An 18,221-nucleotide genomic window follows, 5' to 3' on the forward strand; every position below is an offset into this window, starting at 1 on the left:
ATTTCAAAATGATTTTTATAAAAATTTATTTGAAATTGTTTCAAAATTACGTGATTTTTTGAATGCTTGTAAAAAAAATATGATTTTTTGAAATTTTGATATTCAAAAAAAGTTTCAATAAAATACCTAAAATAACATTTTAAGAATAACTATTCAAACCAAATTTTCATTTGAAATTTTTATAAAAGATTTCTTTTTAAATTTTTTTTAGAATGAAATATATTTTTAGTTAGAGGTGTTCGTATCCGAACCAATTCAAAAGTAAAACCGCAAACCGAACCAATCCAAACCAAAATCGCAAAAAACCGCATTTAGTTTAAACCGCACGGATGATTTTTCTACTAAACCGCGCGCGCGGTTTGGTTTGGTTTGCGGTTTTCATTTTACAAAACCAAACCAAACCGCAATATTTAACTTAACTCTATTATTTAGTAGCAATCAACCTATTACCTAGTCCAACTTAGCAAGCTCAACCCAAATTGAGTCCATAAAAAAATAGGTTGTCAAAACATCATTTAATGCGATCCAAAACTATACTGTTGGTATTAAAAATAAGTTCTTATGTATGTGCAATTTCTATATATGCATATTATATTATGTAAACAACAAAATAAATTAAAATTTTCTAATGTTATTTTGTAACAAGTTGGTAATATCGTCATATTTTTTAAGTGTTGGTAATAGCGAACACCCCTATTTTTAGTCCCTACATTTTATCCTATATAGTCAAAAAATAGTCACTATATATTTTTTTATGGTGTAAAAGAATAGTCAAGAGTGAAATTTTGTTCCCGGGCAGTCCATTTTGGATAATGCAATGATAACAATAGAAATTATCCATTATTTGAAGAGTAAGACGAAGGGGAATAAGGGGGATGTAGCCTTAAAAATGGATATGAGCAAGGCATATGATAGAATTAATTGGGAGTATTTGAGGAGAGTTATGCTAACACTCGGTTTTGATGTGAAGCGGGTAGGATGAATCATGATGTGTGTGGAATCTGTGAAATACAAGGTGCTAGTGAACCAGCCTCAAGGACCTATAGTACCGGAAAGAGGACTTAGATAAGGAGATCCATTGTCTCCTTATTTGTTCATCTATGTGCTCAAGGTTTGACGACACTTATTAATAAAGCGGAAGAGCGAGGTGACCTCCATGGTGTTTGAGTTTGCAGGGGGCACCTACGTTCACCCACCTGTTATTGCCGATGACTGTTTTTTATTTTGCAGGGCAACAAAAAGAGAAATCAATGTGTTGAAGAATATTTTATCCATATATGAAAATGCGTCAGGCCAACAAATAAACTTTCAAAAGTATGGGGTGTTTTTTAGCAAGAATGTGGGGGAGAACGTTAAGGCTGATATTGCAAGCGCGCTACAAGTTAGTATTGCATTAGGTACCGGTAGGTATCTTGGCCTTCCATCCATGATAGGGAGGAGTAAGAAAGATATGTTTAAATTAAATTCATCAAGGACAGGGTGTGGAGGAAGATAAATTCGTGGGGAAAGAGGTGATGATTAAATCCGTGCTCCAAGCAATTCCTACCTACTTTATGAGCATGTTCTTAATTTCATCTTCTCTTGGTGATGAAATTGAAAAAAATCATGAACTCTTTTTGGTGGGGAAATGGTGGAAACAGAAATAAAGGAATAAAGTGGCTATCATGGGACAAATTATGCGTGCCAAAAAAAAGATGGAGGCATGGGTTTTAAAAATCTATATATGTTCAATTTGGCGCTCCTTGGAAAGCAGGTATGGAGGTTAATGTCTCAACCAGATTTATTAGTAGCGAGACTTCTAAAGGCCCAATATTTTCCACGGACTGATATCTTTGAGGCGAAGAAGGGTAATAACTCTAGTTATGTTTGGAAGAGCATCCATGAGGCCATCCCTATGGTAAAACAAGGAACAAGATGGAAGATAGGGTCCGGAGATAAAATTTGGATTTTTCAGGATAGATGGCTCGTGAATGGAAATCTAGCACAACCAGCCAAGCACTTCAACAACAGGCTGGATTTGACGGTGCAAGATTTATTGCTGCAGGGCCAAAAATCATGGCGCACAGAATTGTTACATCACTGGTTCAGCCTGCAAACAATGCTTGAGGTGTTGCACACTCCACTTTTCGATTCAGTTGTCCTGGATGAGCGTTTTTGGAGGCCGGATAATCGTGGAACTTATAGTGGCCGTTCAGCTTATAACTTTTGCCTTACCGAATTGATTAACAATGTAGGGCTGGATGTGGAAGGGGATTGGATAACAATATGGAAATTATCCGTGCCACCAAAGGTTAAAAATTTTCTATGGCGAGTGCTCGCGATTATTTACCAACACGTGCTAGACTGATTGAGAAGGGGGTCCAGATTGGAGCCAATTGTCTGTGGTGCAATGAAGAGGCTGAGACCACGACCCATGTATTGTTACAATGCATAAAGAGTAGAGAAACGTGGAGGAATTTGGGGATGCAATATAATATCGATCAGGTCCAGTTGCAAAATGGAAATATTGAAGGTATAATTTTCTCCATCTTGAGTAACTTGTCCAATAATGAGAAATGTACTTTTGTCGTGAATCTTTGGAGCCTTTGGAGGAGTAGAAATGTTGCAGTTTGGGACAACCAACTTGATAGAACAGTAGATATTATTCATAGAGGCAGTTGCTTGTTAACGGAATGGCGGATTGCGCGAAATGTGGAGGAACAAGACCTGCTGTATAATCACCATCGCCAAGGAAGCAATAAATGGCAGCGCCCCCCTCATAATTTTATCAAGTGCAATGTGGATGCTTCGTTCTCTGAACACCACAATAAAGTGGGAATAGGAATCTGCTTAAGAGATGAATTTGGCATGTTTATGGGAGCGAGAACACTCTGGTATCAGCCAGTTACGACAGTTGCAATTGGAGAGGTTTTACGACTGTTAGCAGCGATTGATTGGGTGAAAGAGTTGACATTTGAAAATGTGATTTTCTGTGAAGATTCTAAAGAAGTGGCAGACTCTTTGTATTCAGATGAGCGTGATGCTACAGAGCTAGGCTCTATCTTAACTAGATGTAGAGATGATTTATCCAATTTTTGTAACAACTCTTATGTCGAGTTCTCTAGGAGAGAGGCTAATATGGTTGCTCATAATTTAGCTAAGGCGGCCATATATAACGCCGATTCTCATATCTATTTTGACATACCAATTGTATTGATCCTTTGATATTTAATGAAATGAATTAGAATTCTCTTGTCAAAAAAAAATGGTTAGTTTTGTTTATAAATGGTTTTCGTTGTTTTTATTTGGAAATAATTTTGATATAGAACCTGAGAAGGTAGTGGAATTGATCTAGAAGTTTTAATCTAGTTGTGGTGATGATGAAGATGGTGGTTGTGTCGAAGAAAGAGAGATAGAAGAAAGTGTTGTTGGTGGAGGAATAAAGATAGGAGGAAAATTTTGGTGTGGTAAGGTGTACAACAAATTTTGTGGGAGAAGACACGTGTCATTATGATATTGGCTACCTATGTCACGTCAACAATCTGTTAAGAAAAATTGACGATAAGGACTAAACTTGATAACGGAAAAAATTGTAGGATTTTCTTACACCTTAAAAAAATGTCGGGGCTATTCTTGACTATAGGACAAAATATATGGACTAAAAACATATTTAACCCTTTTTTATATACAAAATTATGTAATACTATAAAAATCACTTTTAGAAACCCGTAGTTTTTTAAAGATTGAGTTTTTTTTGTTATAGAAAGGTTAGTATAGGCGGTTGAAACCCGGCTCTTGCCAACCGAAATAAGCTTCCGGGAGCTTTTTAATTATGTTTTTAATTGATAAAATATGAAGCATTCTTTAAAAACATAAAAAAAAAAAATAAAATAAAATGAAGGAGACAATAATTATTTCATGACAAATGATAACTAGTGCGCCGGATCCATTGGTTAAGTATAAATTTAAAAGAAAAATAATTAAATTGTATAGTTAAATATCTTAAAAGTTTAAATTTTAGTTTTCTCAATCATATCACGTTTTTTAGAATCCTAAAATGTTTGTAAATTAAACATATTTGATTTAAAATAATGTATTAAAAATAAATAAACTAAAGATTTATTCTTTAAAAAAATAAAATAGTTACTTTATTTTTAAAAATAGTTTATAAAAATTTTAAAATAATTTTTAAAAATAGTTAATAAAAAAATTTGTAAATTATTTTGTTATAACTAAATTATTTTATAAACTAAATATAACAAAAAAAAATATTTTATACGTTATCTTTAAAACAATTTTTTTAATTTTAAAACATATTTTTTAAAAAAATATATATTTTTAAATTTAAAATACCACATAAGTAATTTTTAGTCAAAAAAGTTAATGGCGGGATACCAAATATAATAGGGGTAAACTTTGGGGGCTAAAATCGATTAATTGAAACTTGAAGGCTAAAATCGAGCAATTGTGAAATTTAAGGGGTTAAAATCAAGCAATTGAAATTTGAGTGGCTAGAATCAAGTAATTGTGAAACTTGGAGGGTCAAAACTGCAATTAAGCCTTTCTTTTATTTCTCATTTTAGTTTAATATAAAATAAATATTGTTGTTAAAAAATATATATAAAATAAATACTATATAATATGTAGGAAGCGGAATTTGAACATTAATACAATCACTTATTTATTTTAAAAGATAAAATTTTAGTTATTAGAGTACTTGACAAAAAATAATAAATAAAAAGTAATTTCGTGATAGATTTGTGGTGTGATGTGATATTTTTAAGTTGGATATTTTTCAAAGGATTGAACGTGAGAATATGGTGTTTTTGATAATCAGATAGCTGTGTAGTCTAGTGTGATATTTTTATGGAAGTTGAGATTTGGGTTAAGTGTTTCAAAGGTGTGTGAAATATGTGATTTTAGCAGTAGTTTGTCTGAAGCTATGATACAAAGCTTTAAAAGGTATGCGTGTTTGGACTTGGAGGACGAATTGATAATGTAAGCATTGATGGTTAGTTAATAGGGTTAAAAAAAAAATATAAGCAAAATTATTGAGTTAAATTAATAGGGTTAAATATGTTTTTGTTCGCTATGACAAATTTTGATTTTCGTTGCTATAAAATAATTAAAAGTTTTCATCCTCAAAAAAATCTTGCATTGATTTTAGTCTCTAATGTCAATTTATGTTCACTTTAATGTCAATGTTAAGATTCTTTTATGTTCAAGATCAGGGGCGGCTTGCACACATGTGTAAGGTGTGCGACGGCATCGGGCCTCAAAATTTTGAGGGCCTCAGCTCAAAATTTTGAAGTCCTATAATATTACTTATATATTATTTATACCTATAAAATATCAGATATTTATTAATAGATTAATTTTTAGACCCTAAACTAATAGTTATATATTGTTAATGTTCATATAATATCATATGAGTATCAATAGATTAATTATCTATACTCGTAAATATAGTTTTAGTCCATTTTAATCTTTCCATAAAATTTAAACTTAGATTATGAGGTTCCTTTTTGACGTTATATACAAAGATAATTATTTTGTATTTCTTATCTCATTTGATTTGATGCAATTGGTTTAATATTGATAATCTATATGTTTACAAGAATAAAAATGATTTTTTTTATATTATACGCAATTTAAATCGACAGTTTTTTTTAAAAAAAATTAAATTTTTTATGTTCAGGGCCACTTTTATATTTTGCACAGGGCCTCCTAAAACCCGGAGACGTCCCTGTTCAAGATGTATCTATATTATGGTAAAATCTATATATAAGTCCATATTATGTTCAAAAAATGTCAAAATTTTATCCATTAGGAACTAAAAACGTAACAGAAATTTTTATAGAGATGAAAATATATAATTTTTGTATAGGGACGAAAACTAAAATTCATTAATTTTATAAGGACCAAAAATATATTTAACTGTAGTTAATAAAGACTTGGGAATACGGTTAAAAAAAGGCTTTGGAAAATGTCCGTACAACGAGTTGTTGCAAGATAAGAGGAACCCGATAGTTCAAAGAAGGACGACAAGATTAAAGATCACAATGGATAATATTCTGAGGCGTAACGACGGAGTTTGTGTACTAGATGTTGCAAATCTGAGAAAGTTGATTCTCAGACGAATATATTATGAGAATTACCAAACCATGATTAGCATGGTAAAAAAGTTAACTTGGATAAGCAAAGTTGAAATCATGTTTATTTGGGACCAACCCCAAACAATGAGTATTTGTTGAGGATGTGAAATGATCAGACGACCAAAAGGGATTTGATCAAAGGAACTACAAAGATTGTAGCATCAACAAGATGGTCACACCAAAGGGTTGGCATTTGTCATGACAAGGAATTGAAAAGGATTTCATTTCTATTGTGATGGTTAATACAAATAAATAAGCCTTGGTAGCGACACATTGAGTAACATATGAGTTGGGGTTAAGATTACTCGAGAAGACAGACTCATTCAAGACAATAAGGATTTTTTTCACCGTAATCACTAATATTCGATATTCGTGGATTTCCGCGAGCAGCGTGGGAATCTGTGGGGGTAGGGATGGGGACAAATATTTCATCGTGACGGGGATCGGGGACGAATATTTGGAGGGGAAGCAGGGAAGCTTCCTCCGCACATTCCTTGTCCTGTTGACATCCTTACTGCGAACCCTCGAAGTACAGAAACATAAACAAAATTTTCTATACTGTTGAATTAAGATATTTTTATACACAACATGTGAGATTTAATTTTGCTAACAATAGCATGAAGGTCTAGAACCCGGACTCTGAGTTGCAAATTTTTTAAATTTTATTAATAACTATTATAATTAATTGGGTAAAATATGTTTTTAGTCTCTGTTTTTATAGCAAATTTTGGTTTTTGTCCTTGTAAAATAAAATCAGTTGTCTTCATCCCTACAAAAAAATTTCTTTTGTTTTTAGTCCTTAAAGGGCAACATTTTGACATTTTTTTAACATTATATAGACTTATATAAGTTTAACATGATATATAGAGACATAACATAGACCATTTTGAACATAAAAATGTAATAATATTGGCGTTAATATGTCACAATTTTGCTCATTATAGACAAAAAAACTCTTATGTTTTTTTGTAGGAATGAAAACAAGTGATTTTATTTTACAGGGACGAAAACCAAAACTCACTATAAAAGTAAGGGCGGAAAACAAATTTTTAAATATATATTAATATATTAATTATTTTCTATCCTTTTATATTAATCACTAACAAAAATCACAAGTATTAATAAAGATTGTTGGAGTAACAAATTTGTCTGATATGTGTTACTACAATTAAATTTTCCTTCATGTATAAATGAATTTAATATTGATTTTTATATTTTAAAGCATATTAGTGGTTTAGTAAAAAAAAAGCAAATTAGTAGTAATAATAAAGGTTATATTAAAAAAGAAATACATTTAAAAATGTATAAAATCTATTATATTTAGGGAGAAACAATTTCTGTTTGGTTTGAGAAAAAGAAAAACATAGAACCATATTATGGATTTTTTTTTTGTTTACAATGAGCTGTGAATCGAACCCAAAACCTATAGTAGCCTTTTTATGGACAGTTTTTGTTGAAATAAGAAGAATTTGTCACTAGACCAACTTTGACTCCTTTGTAATTATTTTATAATTTTGCATATATATCATAAATCCTTGTGTTTTTTTTTATATAAAAAAAATGTATAGAAAAAACGATTTTGATTAAAAATTTGTAGAAAAATTATTACTTTTATAAAAGTGGATCATAAATTTTAACCGATTCTGAACTGGTTTTAAACTGAACTATAATTGATTTTTAAAAGTAGTTCAGTTTGAAACCATATCAAATATTTTAGTTTAAAATACGGTTCAATGCAATTTGGTTCAGTTAACTGTATTTTTGAACATTTTCTATATCATATGCATATTTACTTCTCGCGTTGTTTTAATCAAACTGGTATCAATTAAATTATTTTTTTAATTATAAAAATTATGAAGATCATTAACTGTTTAGAATTAATTTAATAATTAATCATATAATACATGCTCAATAACAAAGACTAAACATATAATCTTATAACTATAGTGCGAAGAAGTCAAATAAACAAACGAACATGTATAAAGCATGATCGACAATACGTTAATTTATCAAAGATTAATATTAAGAATACCTATTGTCAAAAAAAAAATAATTAAGAATACCTGAATAGACGAATCAATTAAACAAATTCCACGTACTACATAATTCCTGGAATAGATGGAATTTGCCCACGTCAATTTCTTTACATCAATAAGTAATACATGCTCTAATATGACATTTATCATCATCATTGATATATTAAACATTTTTATTGACATGGTTCCTTGAACATGTCCATAAAATGGTCCTAGTAAAGAAACTGATGTTCTTGACAAAGAAAATAAAATGTAATTGGTGTCCTTGAACATGCATTTGTTTATGAAAATCTTTAAGGATGCAATGGATTAATGACAAATTAAGAGAAAAACATACCTCAATTACTTCAAAATTGGATTGAAATTAACAGGTCCTTGCTTGGCACCACGATGAAAAAGGATTTGAAAGTATTAAGAGAGCCAACAAGTGTGATGAATGTAAAAGAATTTTTTTGGTTTTTTTGACTAAAAGAACTAGTAAGTATTAGCCAACAAGTGTGATGAATGGAAAAAATGTTTTTTTACTAAAAGAACTAAAAAGTATTAAGAGATCCAACAAATGTGATGAATGAAAAAGAAATTTTTTGTTTTTTTTTTTTGACTAAAAAGAACTATTAAGAGATCCAACAAATGTGATGAATGGAAAATATATATTTTTTTTACTAAAAGAACTAGAAAGTATTAAGAGAGCCAACAAGTGTGATGAATGCAACTTTTTTTTTTCTATAATAACTAGAAATTATTAAGAGAGGCAACAATTTTTTGTCTAAAATGGACTAAAAGAATTTTTTTGTTTTTTTGTTTTTGACTAAAAGAACATTTTTTTTTTGAAGAAGTTTTGACTAAAAGAACTAGAATGTATTAAGAGAGGCAGCAAGTGTAATGAATGCAAAAGTTTTTTTTTTTTTGGACTAAAAGAGCTAGAAAGTATTAAGAGAGCCAGAAAGTGTGAAGAATGCAAAAGAATTTTTTTGGTATTTTTTACTAAAAGAATTAGAAACTATTAAGAGAGGCAACAAGTGTAATAATGAATGCAACAGAATATTTTTGGTTTTTGTTTGTTTTTTTGACTAAAAGAAGTAGAAAGTAATTAAGAGAGCTGGAGAAGATTTAAGGCCACAAAATCATTCCTCTAATAACTTCAAAAATCAGAAGCCAATATCTTAAAGCACACATTGATATATAAGATCTGTAGCACAAATTCAGTGATTATAGGATTTAGGATTTAGGATTTATATTATTAATTAATCACAATTATCTATTTAAAAAAAAAATAGCATTCGTTCGTTGACATTAGATCACATGACACATGCTACTAATTACTACAGCCTGGCAATACACAAAATGAGTTGAAATCTAATTTTATAATCTTTGTTGTTCTTGTTGCTTCAAAAAATTAACAATCGTTTTTTTTTTTTTTTTTTGATAAAAAAAATTAACAATCGTTGTTGATGGGTTTACTTTGTTACTATTTGAAATATTAAAACACTGAATGTGCATAATCATGCTATATATTATTTAATCAAGTTGATATTTTTCCCTATTGTATACATGCAATCGATCAAATGGAACAACTAGCTATTGTTTAAAACTAAGTTTAATCTCAGATTTAAACTTGACATTTTTTTATTCTTTTTCACTTGACTAGAACAAACGACTTTTAAAGTCCTCTTAGAAACTTTCATTAGCTCATATTTCTTTTGTTTTTTAATTGTTACATAGAAGATAACATTTAAGCTTAACTCAGTTGGTAAGGACATTACATTATATATGTAGGGAATCGGGATTCGAACTCCGATCATCTCACTTATCCACCTTAAGGATAAAATTTCTAGTCACTAGACTACTTGACAAAAAAAGAAGAAAGAGAAGATAACGTTGTAGCTAAGTTGATAGTTAATAGCGATATTATTGGAGAGGTCAACGTTCAAATTTCGAAATTCCCATTTTTTCATATTATTTTGTGTAAATTTAGCCACTAAACTACTACACAACATCCATCTTCTCTACAACAATTAAAAACAAAATTTCAAATATCTGTTCATAGTTATGAAACACGAACACTTATATAATTAGGCGTGTCGCGGTGTCCGACATGTCTCGATGATCGACATTCATAGATATGTGTCGGGCAGCTCATACATGTATCCAGATATTTTTTTTCTTGACTTCAACACACACTTTGGATCGGTATCTGACATTTGTATGACACTCGTACAACACGTGTTAGACAACTTTTCAAAAGTGTTTTTTTCTTGCTTCTACTTTCTTTAGACACACAAATCATATATATCCAGAAGGGTTAAATATGTGTGGATTAAATACTTCATATTTTGATTGCAATTTTTTTAGTTTTTCGATAATAGACTGCTAATTAAATATCAAATACTATAGTATCTTATTTTAAAATTATTTTTTAATGAATAATAACTTGTTCAACTTAAATGCGCATGTATATATTTTGATTCTCAATTTTGATCATTTATAAATGGGTCTTGTTAACATGTGCCCTAAGGGCACATGATAAGATATACCAAAATAGAAATTCAACATTTAATGATATAAGAAATTTAATGTTTCAAAAGTCAAAATGCACAAATTAGCATTTAATAATTTCTATTTTTACTTCCTTAACATGTGCCTTAAGGGCACAAGTTAACATTCTCCTTTATAAATATATAGTTGTGTTGATGCTCTATGCATATATCTTATAACGTATTCGCGTCGTGTCACATGTCCTTGCTTCATATGTTCATACCATTTCAATTTGAATCTGATTTTTTCTGCCAATGTTCTATTAGCATCATTCTAGTTAAGTTACCCACATACAAAGTAAAAATTGAAAATGAAACTTATTTTTATTTTCACAAATAAAATAATTATTAGAAAATGCACTAGAGAAAATAAATTATATATTTTTTATAAAATTTAAACATTATTTCCACTGTTTTAAAAATGTATTCTCTTTTGTTAACTTCCATCATCTTCTCTTTTCATTCTATAACAATTTAAAACACAATTTCAAAACCAAATGTCAAAAATGTTATTAGAAAGTAAAGGATACCTAAACTATCCATGCAATTCAGCTGAAGTAATTATAGAACACATGAACCATTCCATTCTTTGAGAAAACACAAAAATCAATTCCCAATATCAACAAATCAAAAAATACACACAAGTCACACTTGAAACATGATCTTATCCAAGAAACAAAACATTTACATTGGGAAGCTTTTTGTGAGATATATTTGGAACTATCATTTCCACTCCCCTTGCGACCAAAACCGACCGACTGCTAACTGGCTAAGTCGACTAACGCTAAGTCGACTCAGGTGACCAGCGCTTTCCTACTTACAAAAACAATTTACACTTCTTTTCTTACATCACTACTATTGCATATAAGCACAGAGTCAACACACAAACCACCTTTGGTATGAGTACAATCTATTTGAGTCAATGAGAACTTGATATTCATTAAATCATTAGAATTCTTAGAAACAAAGTTTCCTACATGGTAGAGGATCCAGTGTCCTGGACTATCCAAATGAGTGTGTGATACAGCACGTTGACCATCAGAAGTTGTAAGCTGAAACTTTGCAGGTTTTATATCCCATCCATGGATGTGCTCGGTCTTACAAACTCGACGACCGAGCTTCTTGGATGACCTGCCAAGGTGAAGTCTGAAGAAGACACTGTATGTTCCTTGTGGAAATTGGAAATCTATATCTCCTTCCACTTGAAGCCACCAAATTTGATGAAGATAAGCAACTGTATGGAACCTATTCACACACACAAGAGTATACTATATGAAGTTCCAACATATTCCTGTACTTTTTAAATGCATGGTAAATATTACTATAATAGAACTTTTTTAAGAGAAAAATAGGGATATGGATTTCAGAAGATCTTAATACCAGATTTGTTCTAGCAAAAGGTTGTCGAAACATAAAACCAACTGTGTGCGTGTGTTTCAACTTAAATTGAAGAAATCTATTTTGGAATTTTTTACTCTAAAAGCATTGGATTTAAAACTCAGTACCAAGTTTTCAATCTAGAGAAAAAACTATTTTTTAAGTTTAGAGGTAACATCAATCTTGAATTGCACTAACTAGACATATGTGTTTTCAATTCAACCATGTTTGACATATGCCAAAATCAGTTCTGATACTCTCTCTACCGTAAAACCAAATACACAGTAACCTAAGTTGGAAAATGATGTAGGAGCATCCATGAGACCATGAAAAAAAAGATGGCCAAATTTTGTCACATGTGAGTATATGCAAGAAATGATGAATTTGGATTCAAAAAGTTTGCTAATCGATCTAAGTCTAGACCATGTTTAGTTTGAATATTCATCCGACTCAAGACATGCAAAAGATTTGGTATTATTACATAAACTTTGTAAAAAATAGTTTCAAAACATGAACAATTCAATCTTCTGTATGCAGCAAATGCAGTAGTTCTTTTGGCTGTATTGAGTAATGATTTGTGTTTGACTTTGTATATTAGATTCTGGCTTTGGTCAAATGTGGCACATCTTGTGCTATACATTGTTTCATCATAAAATTTTAATTTTTTTAGAGCCAGAAAATGAGTCCAATACAGCGGAATAAATACATGAAAGGTCATCAAATTAAAAAGCTTAACAAAAATGTTTTGTTTTTCGGCACATAAAGATGAAAACAAAGTATAGCAAAAGTTAAGACAAAGCAAGTTCTACCATATTGGCACAAGTAACATAGTTCACTTCAAACAATCTCACCTTGACTCTTCAGTTGAAATGTGATTCCAATATCTACGATCATCAATCCCTGTAATCCTTAACGCTTTGGAAGAAATTGCCATACAAACCCCACCAGTCCTCTTATCCAGCCAAATTTCCTAAACAAAAGCAACATTTTTTACAAGTAAACATCAAGCACTTGAAATCATGTCACGACATAATAGAGTCAAAATCCTCTATTATTTTTGGGAAACTTGGTATCCGGCACAAGGACAGACTAATCCGGAAGACCAATTCAACCGTCCACTAACAGGAGGCCTAATTGAAACTAGAGTAAAGCTCTGTATAGGCTGACCTAACACTGGAATTGGCATCGTGAGGATACTACCTGAGACTTAGAGAGAAGCACACTCCTAGGTCTCAAGCCTACACTGCCAGACCAACCCCTAGGGTTAAGATTCACTACTTTTCTTTCCATTACGAAGTTTTTATATGAATAAAACACGCTTCTGTTTGAGTTTGGATTCTCTGCTGCAACCGCACAAACTACCTATTAGGTTTTTACATTGGGCCTAACTTATCATTGCAAAACTAGCTTGTAAGGTGAAAGATGTTTCTATTCATAAACTCTTTTCAAACTTTAGACTTTATCTCTTTTCACTGTGGAACTTTGGTTTTTCCCAATACTAGAAAAGATCCAAATAGTGTAGCCACTTGACAGAATTCAAAAAACCCTTTTATACACCAAAAATAAAAATCATAGTAATTAGTAGTAGATTTGAGAAATAAAAAGGATCTTTAAAGAAATTAAATTAGTGTATGTTTAGTATCATGGTGGGTATGTCAGAATTACGGTGATCTACTACGATTTTCCAAAAGCTGCAGTCTGGAGCTTCGGCAAAATATTGTGAATCACCATGATTCTGGAATATTCACCGTGAGATCAAACATAGCTTAATGAACCAAAATTGTTACCTTGGTTCCATTGTCAAACAAGTTATGCTTGCAAAGTCTAGCATAAATATCCCTCTTCCCCAATTCAGCAACAGAACTACCAATATCATCCTCAAAAGCTTTTTCCACTATAAACTTATAATTCAAAGGCAATTTCGATTCCCAAACAAAATCAGCAAAAGAAGCATGACGAAATGCTCTATTCAATCCTGCTAACTTACATATATCTGGTGGATCCAAATACATCAACACCAATGCCACACAACTCTCTGGTATATCCCCAAGCCTTGGCCTCATAGAACCAGAATCCCCATCATCATATACACATGATGAAAAATTAGCACCCATAACACACACTACACCAAATCACTTTATACACCCACAATGTAAAAATCTATAATTTCACACACCCAGAATATGAATTCAACTAAAAACTTGATCTTGAACTTCAATTTGTCAAATTCATCACCAAACACCAAATCAAACTACTTGAACCCTAAAATGTAAAAATCTAAAATTTCACAGACCCAGAATCTGAATTCAACTAAAAACTTGTTCTTGAACCTTAATTTGTCAAATTCATCACCACATACCAAGTCAAACTACTTAACCCTAAAATGTAAATATGTAAAATTACACAGACCCAGAATCTGAATTGAACTAAAATATTGAACTTGGACCTGAATTTGTGAAATTCATCACAGAATGGACCAATTGTATACCTCCAAATGTTGAACGCAAACCTGAAAACCTAGTTGTGATGAGATTGAAATTAGAGATGGAAACGACACGTATGGAGTTGACGTGAATATTCTCTAAACGACAACGCGTAAGTACGCCGTTTTCAAGTTGAATTGGGTTCTTTAAGATCTATGCAAGATCAAATTACATTCAATGTATGGAAGAGATGAGAAGAAGAAGAAGAAGAAGAAGAAGAAAAAGTACATACATAGAAAAATAGGAAATGTCATAAGGAATAAATTATTGCCACGTTTACTTTCAAAAAATAAAAAATATCATTATTGACACGTGTAATTGTCACGTCAGCAATGAAGAATTTTTTTAAGTGTTATCTTCTTTAAGGATTAAAAAAATCTCTTTTCTTAGTCACTAATGACAAAAAAAACTTCTTTCTACCCAAAAAAAAATCTAATTTTTTACTTAAGCAAAAATTTCCAGTTTTTAATAAGCTGTTTAATTTGCAAAATATAAGGCTTATTAAACCACTTACAATGAATTCGTTAAAAAAAAAAATCACTTACAATGAATGTATTGAAAATTTTATTCAACTATTGAATGTCTACGATGGGTGGATGAATTGGTTAGGTGGATAAATTGTGGTTGAAAACTTCTAACACGTTGAAACAACAAATGATGGGGGAGGGAGTAGGTCTCATTCCTCCATTTGGCAATATATTATTGGTTGCTGTGATTTATAGATTTTTATTTCATCCTTATTGTTTGGGGTCAATTATTTCGTAGTAAATTAATTTTTTTTAATTTTTTCACCAAAATTCATCATTTTTTTTATCTATAAATAGATATTTTGTTCTTTTGGACACAGAAAAAAAAATAAAGATTTTTTCCTTCTAATTTTTTTATTTAGCCTTCAATAAACTCGTTTGTAGCTCTAAACATCTTTTTAGTGCAATGGATCCCCAAAATAACCATTTCAACACCCAAAATTCTATTAATTACCTTTTCAACTACCCAAATCCCAACAACTATAGAATTCAAAATGAAACTACCAACCAACAAGGTCCCCAAAATATACCAAATTATGGATTTCCTCCGAATTTCATCATGCTGTCATGTCATCTAATCTAAAGCATCGTCCATATTATGAATCAATGATGCCTTATTCATCTCAACCACTCTCTTATTATTCTTCTACTTTAATGGGAAATGAAAATGTTTCGAATGTTGGACTTATGAAATTCCTGAATTTTCAACACAAATGACTCTTAGTGGCATGTCCGGAGCCATTTTCGAATGAGGTGGCGTGCTATCTGCATTTGCGAATAATGTCCTTGCTAGATCTGTGATGCGTGATTCAAATGTACATCACGAATTGCAAGCAGATCTAGTCAAACACATATGTGCAAAGTTTGGAATGTTTCGTGATTAAATAGATTGTTTGCTAGTTGAGTCCATTGTACTAATTAAGTTATGTGTGTTTCATTTTAAGTGTGTTGTGTGCTTAGTGTATTGTATTGCATTTTAAATTTTTTGTAATTTTATTTATTTTAATAATGACTATCCCTATATCTCGTCTTTATTGCTTGCAAGAAAATAAAATTAATTAAGAATATAAAATTAAAAAAATAAATTCGAATAAATTATTAAATTAGGAAGAAAAAAAAATTATTTAAGTCTTAATTATTTTAATTTAAATCGATAATTGTTATTAATATATAATCACAAAAACAAAAACATAAAATAAAATAGGCTTAAATGCAGTTTTACCCCCCCTATTTTGAAAAATGCGGAATTTTACCCCCCCTATTTTAAAATGCGGAATTTTACCCCCCCTATTTTATAATTTGTTGGATTTTGCCCCCCCACCAAAATTTTGCATAAAATCTGCTTCTGAGCCTCAAGTTCAAAGCTACGCACAGAACTCAATTTGGATCAATAATTCACCAAACTGGTACCGAAACGACCGTAATCGAGTTAGTTTTCCACAGAATCAAACTCCACTAAATTTGGAGTTACAGAGAGAGATTAATTACTGTTTTAGTGAAGGTCTGTTCAAATTAATTATCGTATGAAACTACCACTGATATTCTCGTCATTCCTCTCACCCTGTAGCTCATTTTTTAATACTATTTACATGTATGGAAATCTAACGAAATTACCCTTCTTGGCATTTCAATTTCGTCGAATTTGGAGTTACGATGTGTTCGGTAGACAATGTTGAATTTGAAGATCACAAGTAGATTTCTGCAGAATTAGTAATTGGACAGACCTTCACTAAAACGGTAATTAATCTCTCTCTGTAACTCTAAATTTAGTGGGGTTTGATTCTGTGGAAAGCTAACTCGATTACGGTCATTTCGGTAGCCTTTTGGTAAATTATGGATCCAAATTGAGTTGTATGCGAAGCTTTGAAGTTGTGACTCGAAAGCAGATTTTTTGCAGAATTTTGGGGGACATACCTTCACTAAAACGGTAATTAATCTCTCTTTGTAACTCCAAATTCAGTGGGGTTTGATTATGTGGAAATATAACTCGATTAGGGTCATTTCGGTATCCTTTTGGTAAATTATTGATCAAAATTGAGTTGTGTGCGAAGCTTTGAAGTTGTGACTCGAAAGCAGATTTTTTGCAGAATTTTAGGGGACATACCTTCACTAAAACGGTAATTAATCTCTCTTTGTAACTCCAAATTCAGTGGGGTTTGATTATGTGGAAAGATAACTCGATTACGGTCATTTCGGTATCCTTTTGGTAAATTATTGATCAAAATTGAGTTGTGTGCGAAGCTTTAAAGTTGTGACTCGAAAGCAGAATTTTAGGGGGGGCAAAATCCAACAAATTATAAAACAGGAGGAGTAAAAGTCCGCGTTTTAAAACAGGGGGGGTAAAATTCCGATTTAATCAAAACAGGGGGGGCAAAACTGCATTTAAGCCAATAAAATAAAATAAAAATATGAAATAAAAGTGATGGGGTATGGTGATGAATTTTATTAAACAAAACCATCGTAGTGAGTAAAAGTTGAATGAATGTTGAATTTAGATGGAAGAGAGAGAAGATGATGTAGAATGTAAAAAGTGAAAAATGTGAGTGTTGAAAAATTGAATCATTGTACATAGTCTAAGATAATATGGGACAAAATATAAAATATTGAACAAATTTTGTCCCATATGATATTTGGAAGATAAATGACTACTTTAATATTTTTGATAATTTATGTAGAGGACAAAAAATTATCTTGTAGTTAGTGGTGGAGAAAAGTTTAATTTTTGTCCCGTCCTAAGAACATTTTTAAAATCAAATATTCTACTCATAAATAAACTTATTAAAATTGTCTACCACCACTTTTGCATTAATTTCAAAATAAAGTTGTTCAATCCTAATTTCCCAATCCACTTGATGGATGACTATTGACTAGTAACAATCCATAAGCTTCACCTTATTTCACATTAAGCAAAATGGAATAACACAAAGTTTTAGGTTTGACAAAACCTCCATCGCGTTCTGGATTACACATTATATGATACCCACTTTAATTATCATCACTGAAAGTTGCATCCAATGTTAGTTACACTTTACTTTATCAGCCAAGAGTTACCCTCTTAGGATAAGCTGGTTGAGTAGCATGCACATCACCTTGGTTGTCACACAAAGTAGCTCATTACCATTGATGTAGA

General features: G+C 31.0%; 3 protein-coding genes across 5 annotated transcripts in view; 1 reads left to right on the top strand and 2 right to left on the bottom strand.

Moving 5' to 3' along the window:
- The window catches only part of LOC123895675, a 30,527-nt gene extending 21,087 nt beyond the window's left edge, over window positions 1-9,440 (bottom strand). The window contains exons 1-2 of one of the 3 annotated variants that reach the window (XM_045946142.1): window positions 8,508-9,440; window positions 8,198-8,243 (exon numbers count right to left, since the gene is read on the bottom strand). The gene's annotated coding sequence lies outside the window, so the exon portion shown is untranslated. The remainder of the gene's footprint in view (window positions 1-8,197; window positions 8,244-8,507) is intronic. The other 2 variants (XM_045946139.1, XM_045946140.1) reach the window with 2 other exon arrangements.
- Window positions 2,305-3,204, top strand: LOC123896188. The gene has a single exon (XM_045946609.1). It carries the CDS (start codon window positions 2,305-2,307, stop codon window positions 3,202-3,204), a length of 900 nt encoding a protein of 299 aa, XP_045802565.1.
- A 1,911-nt stretch (window positions 9,441-11,351) lies between the features above and the next one.
- LOC123898124 (F-box protein PP2-A13-like) lies at window positions 11,352-14,836 on the bottom strand. Its single transcript, XM_045949013.1, has 3 exons — window positions 13,869-14,836; window positions 12,933-13,051; window positions 11,352-11,949 (listed from the first exon to the last, which is right to left on the bottom strand). Exons 1-3 carry the CDS (start codon window positions 14,193-14,195, stop codon window positions 11,535-11,537), a joined length of 861 nt encoding a protein of 286 aa, XP_045804969.1. The 5' UTR covers window positions 14,196-14,836; the 3' UTR covers window positions 11,352-11,534.
- Window positions 14,837-18,221: the final 3,385 nt, after the last annotated feature.

The sequence above is a fragment of the Trifolium pratense genome, linkage group LG7 (genome assembly GCF_020283565.1).
Source record: "Trifolium pratense cultivar HEN17-A07 linkage group LG7, ARS_RC_1.1, whole genome shotgun sequence".
In the NCBI taxonomy this organism is placed as follows: Eukaryota; Viridiplantae; Streptophyta; class Magnoliopsida; order Fabales; family Fabaceae; genus Trifolium; species Trifolium pratense.

Excerpts from the sequence above, each read along its gene's own strand:
- LOC123896188 (XM_045946609.1), top strand. The coding sequence starts at position 2,305 with ATGGCGAGTGCTCGCGATTATTTACCAACACGTGCTAGACTGATTGAG.
- LOC123898124 (XM_045949013.1), bottom strand. The coding sequence starts at position 14,195 with ATGGGTGCTAATTTTTCATCATGTGTATATGATGATGGGGATTCTGGT. Across the intron at positions 13,052-13,868 it reads TGTTTGACAATGGAACCAAG|GAAATTTGGCTGGATAAGAG; the intron begins GTAACAATTTTG and ends GCTTTTGTTTAG. Across the intron at positions 11,950-12,932 it reads ATTTCAACTGAAGAGTCAAG|GTTCCATACAGTTGCTTATC; the intron begins GTGAGATTGTTT and ends GTGTGTGAATAG.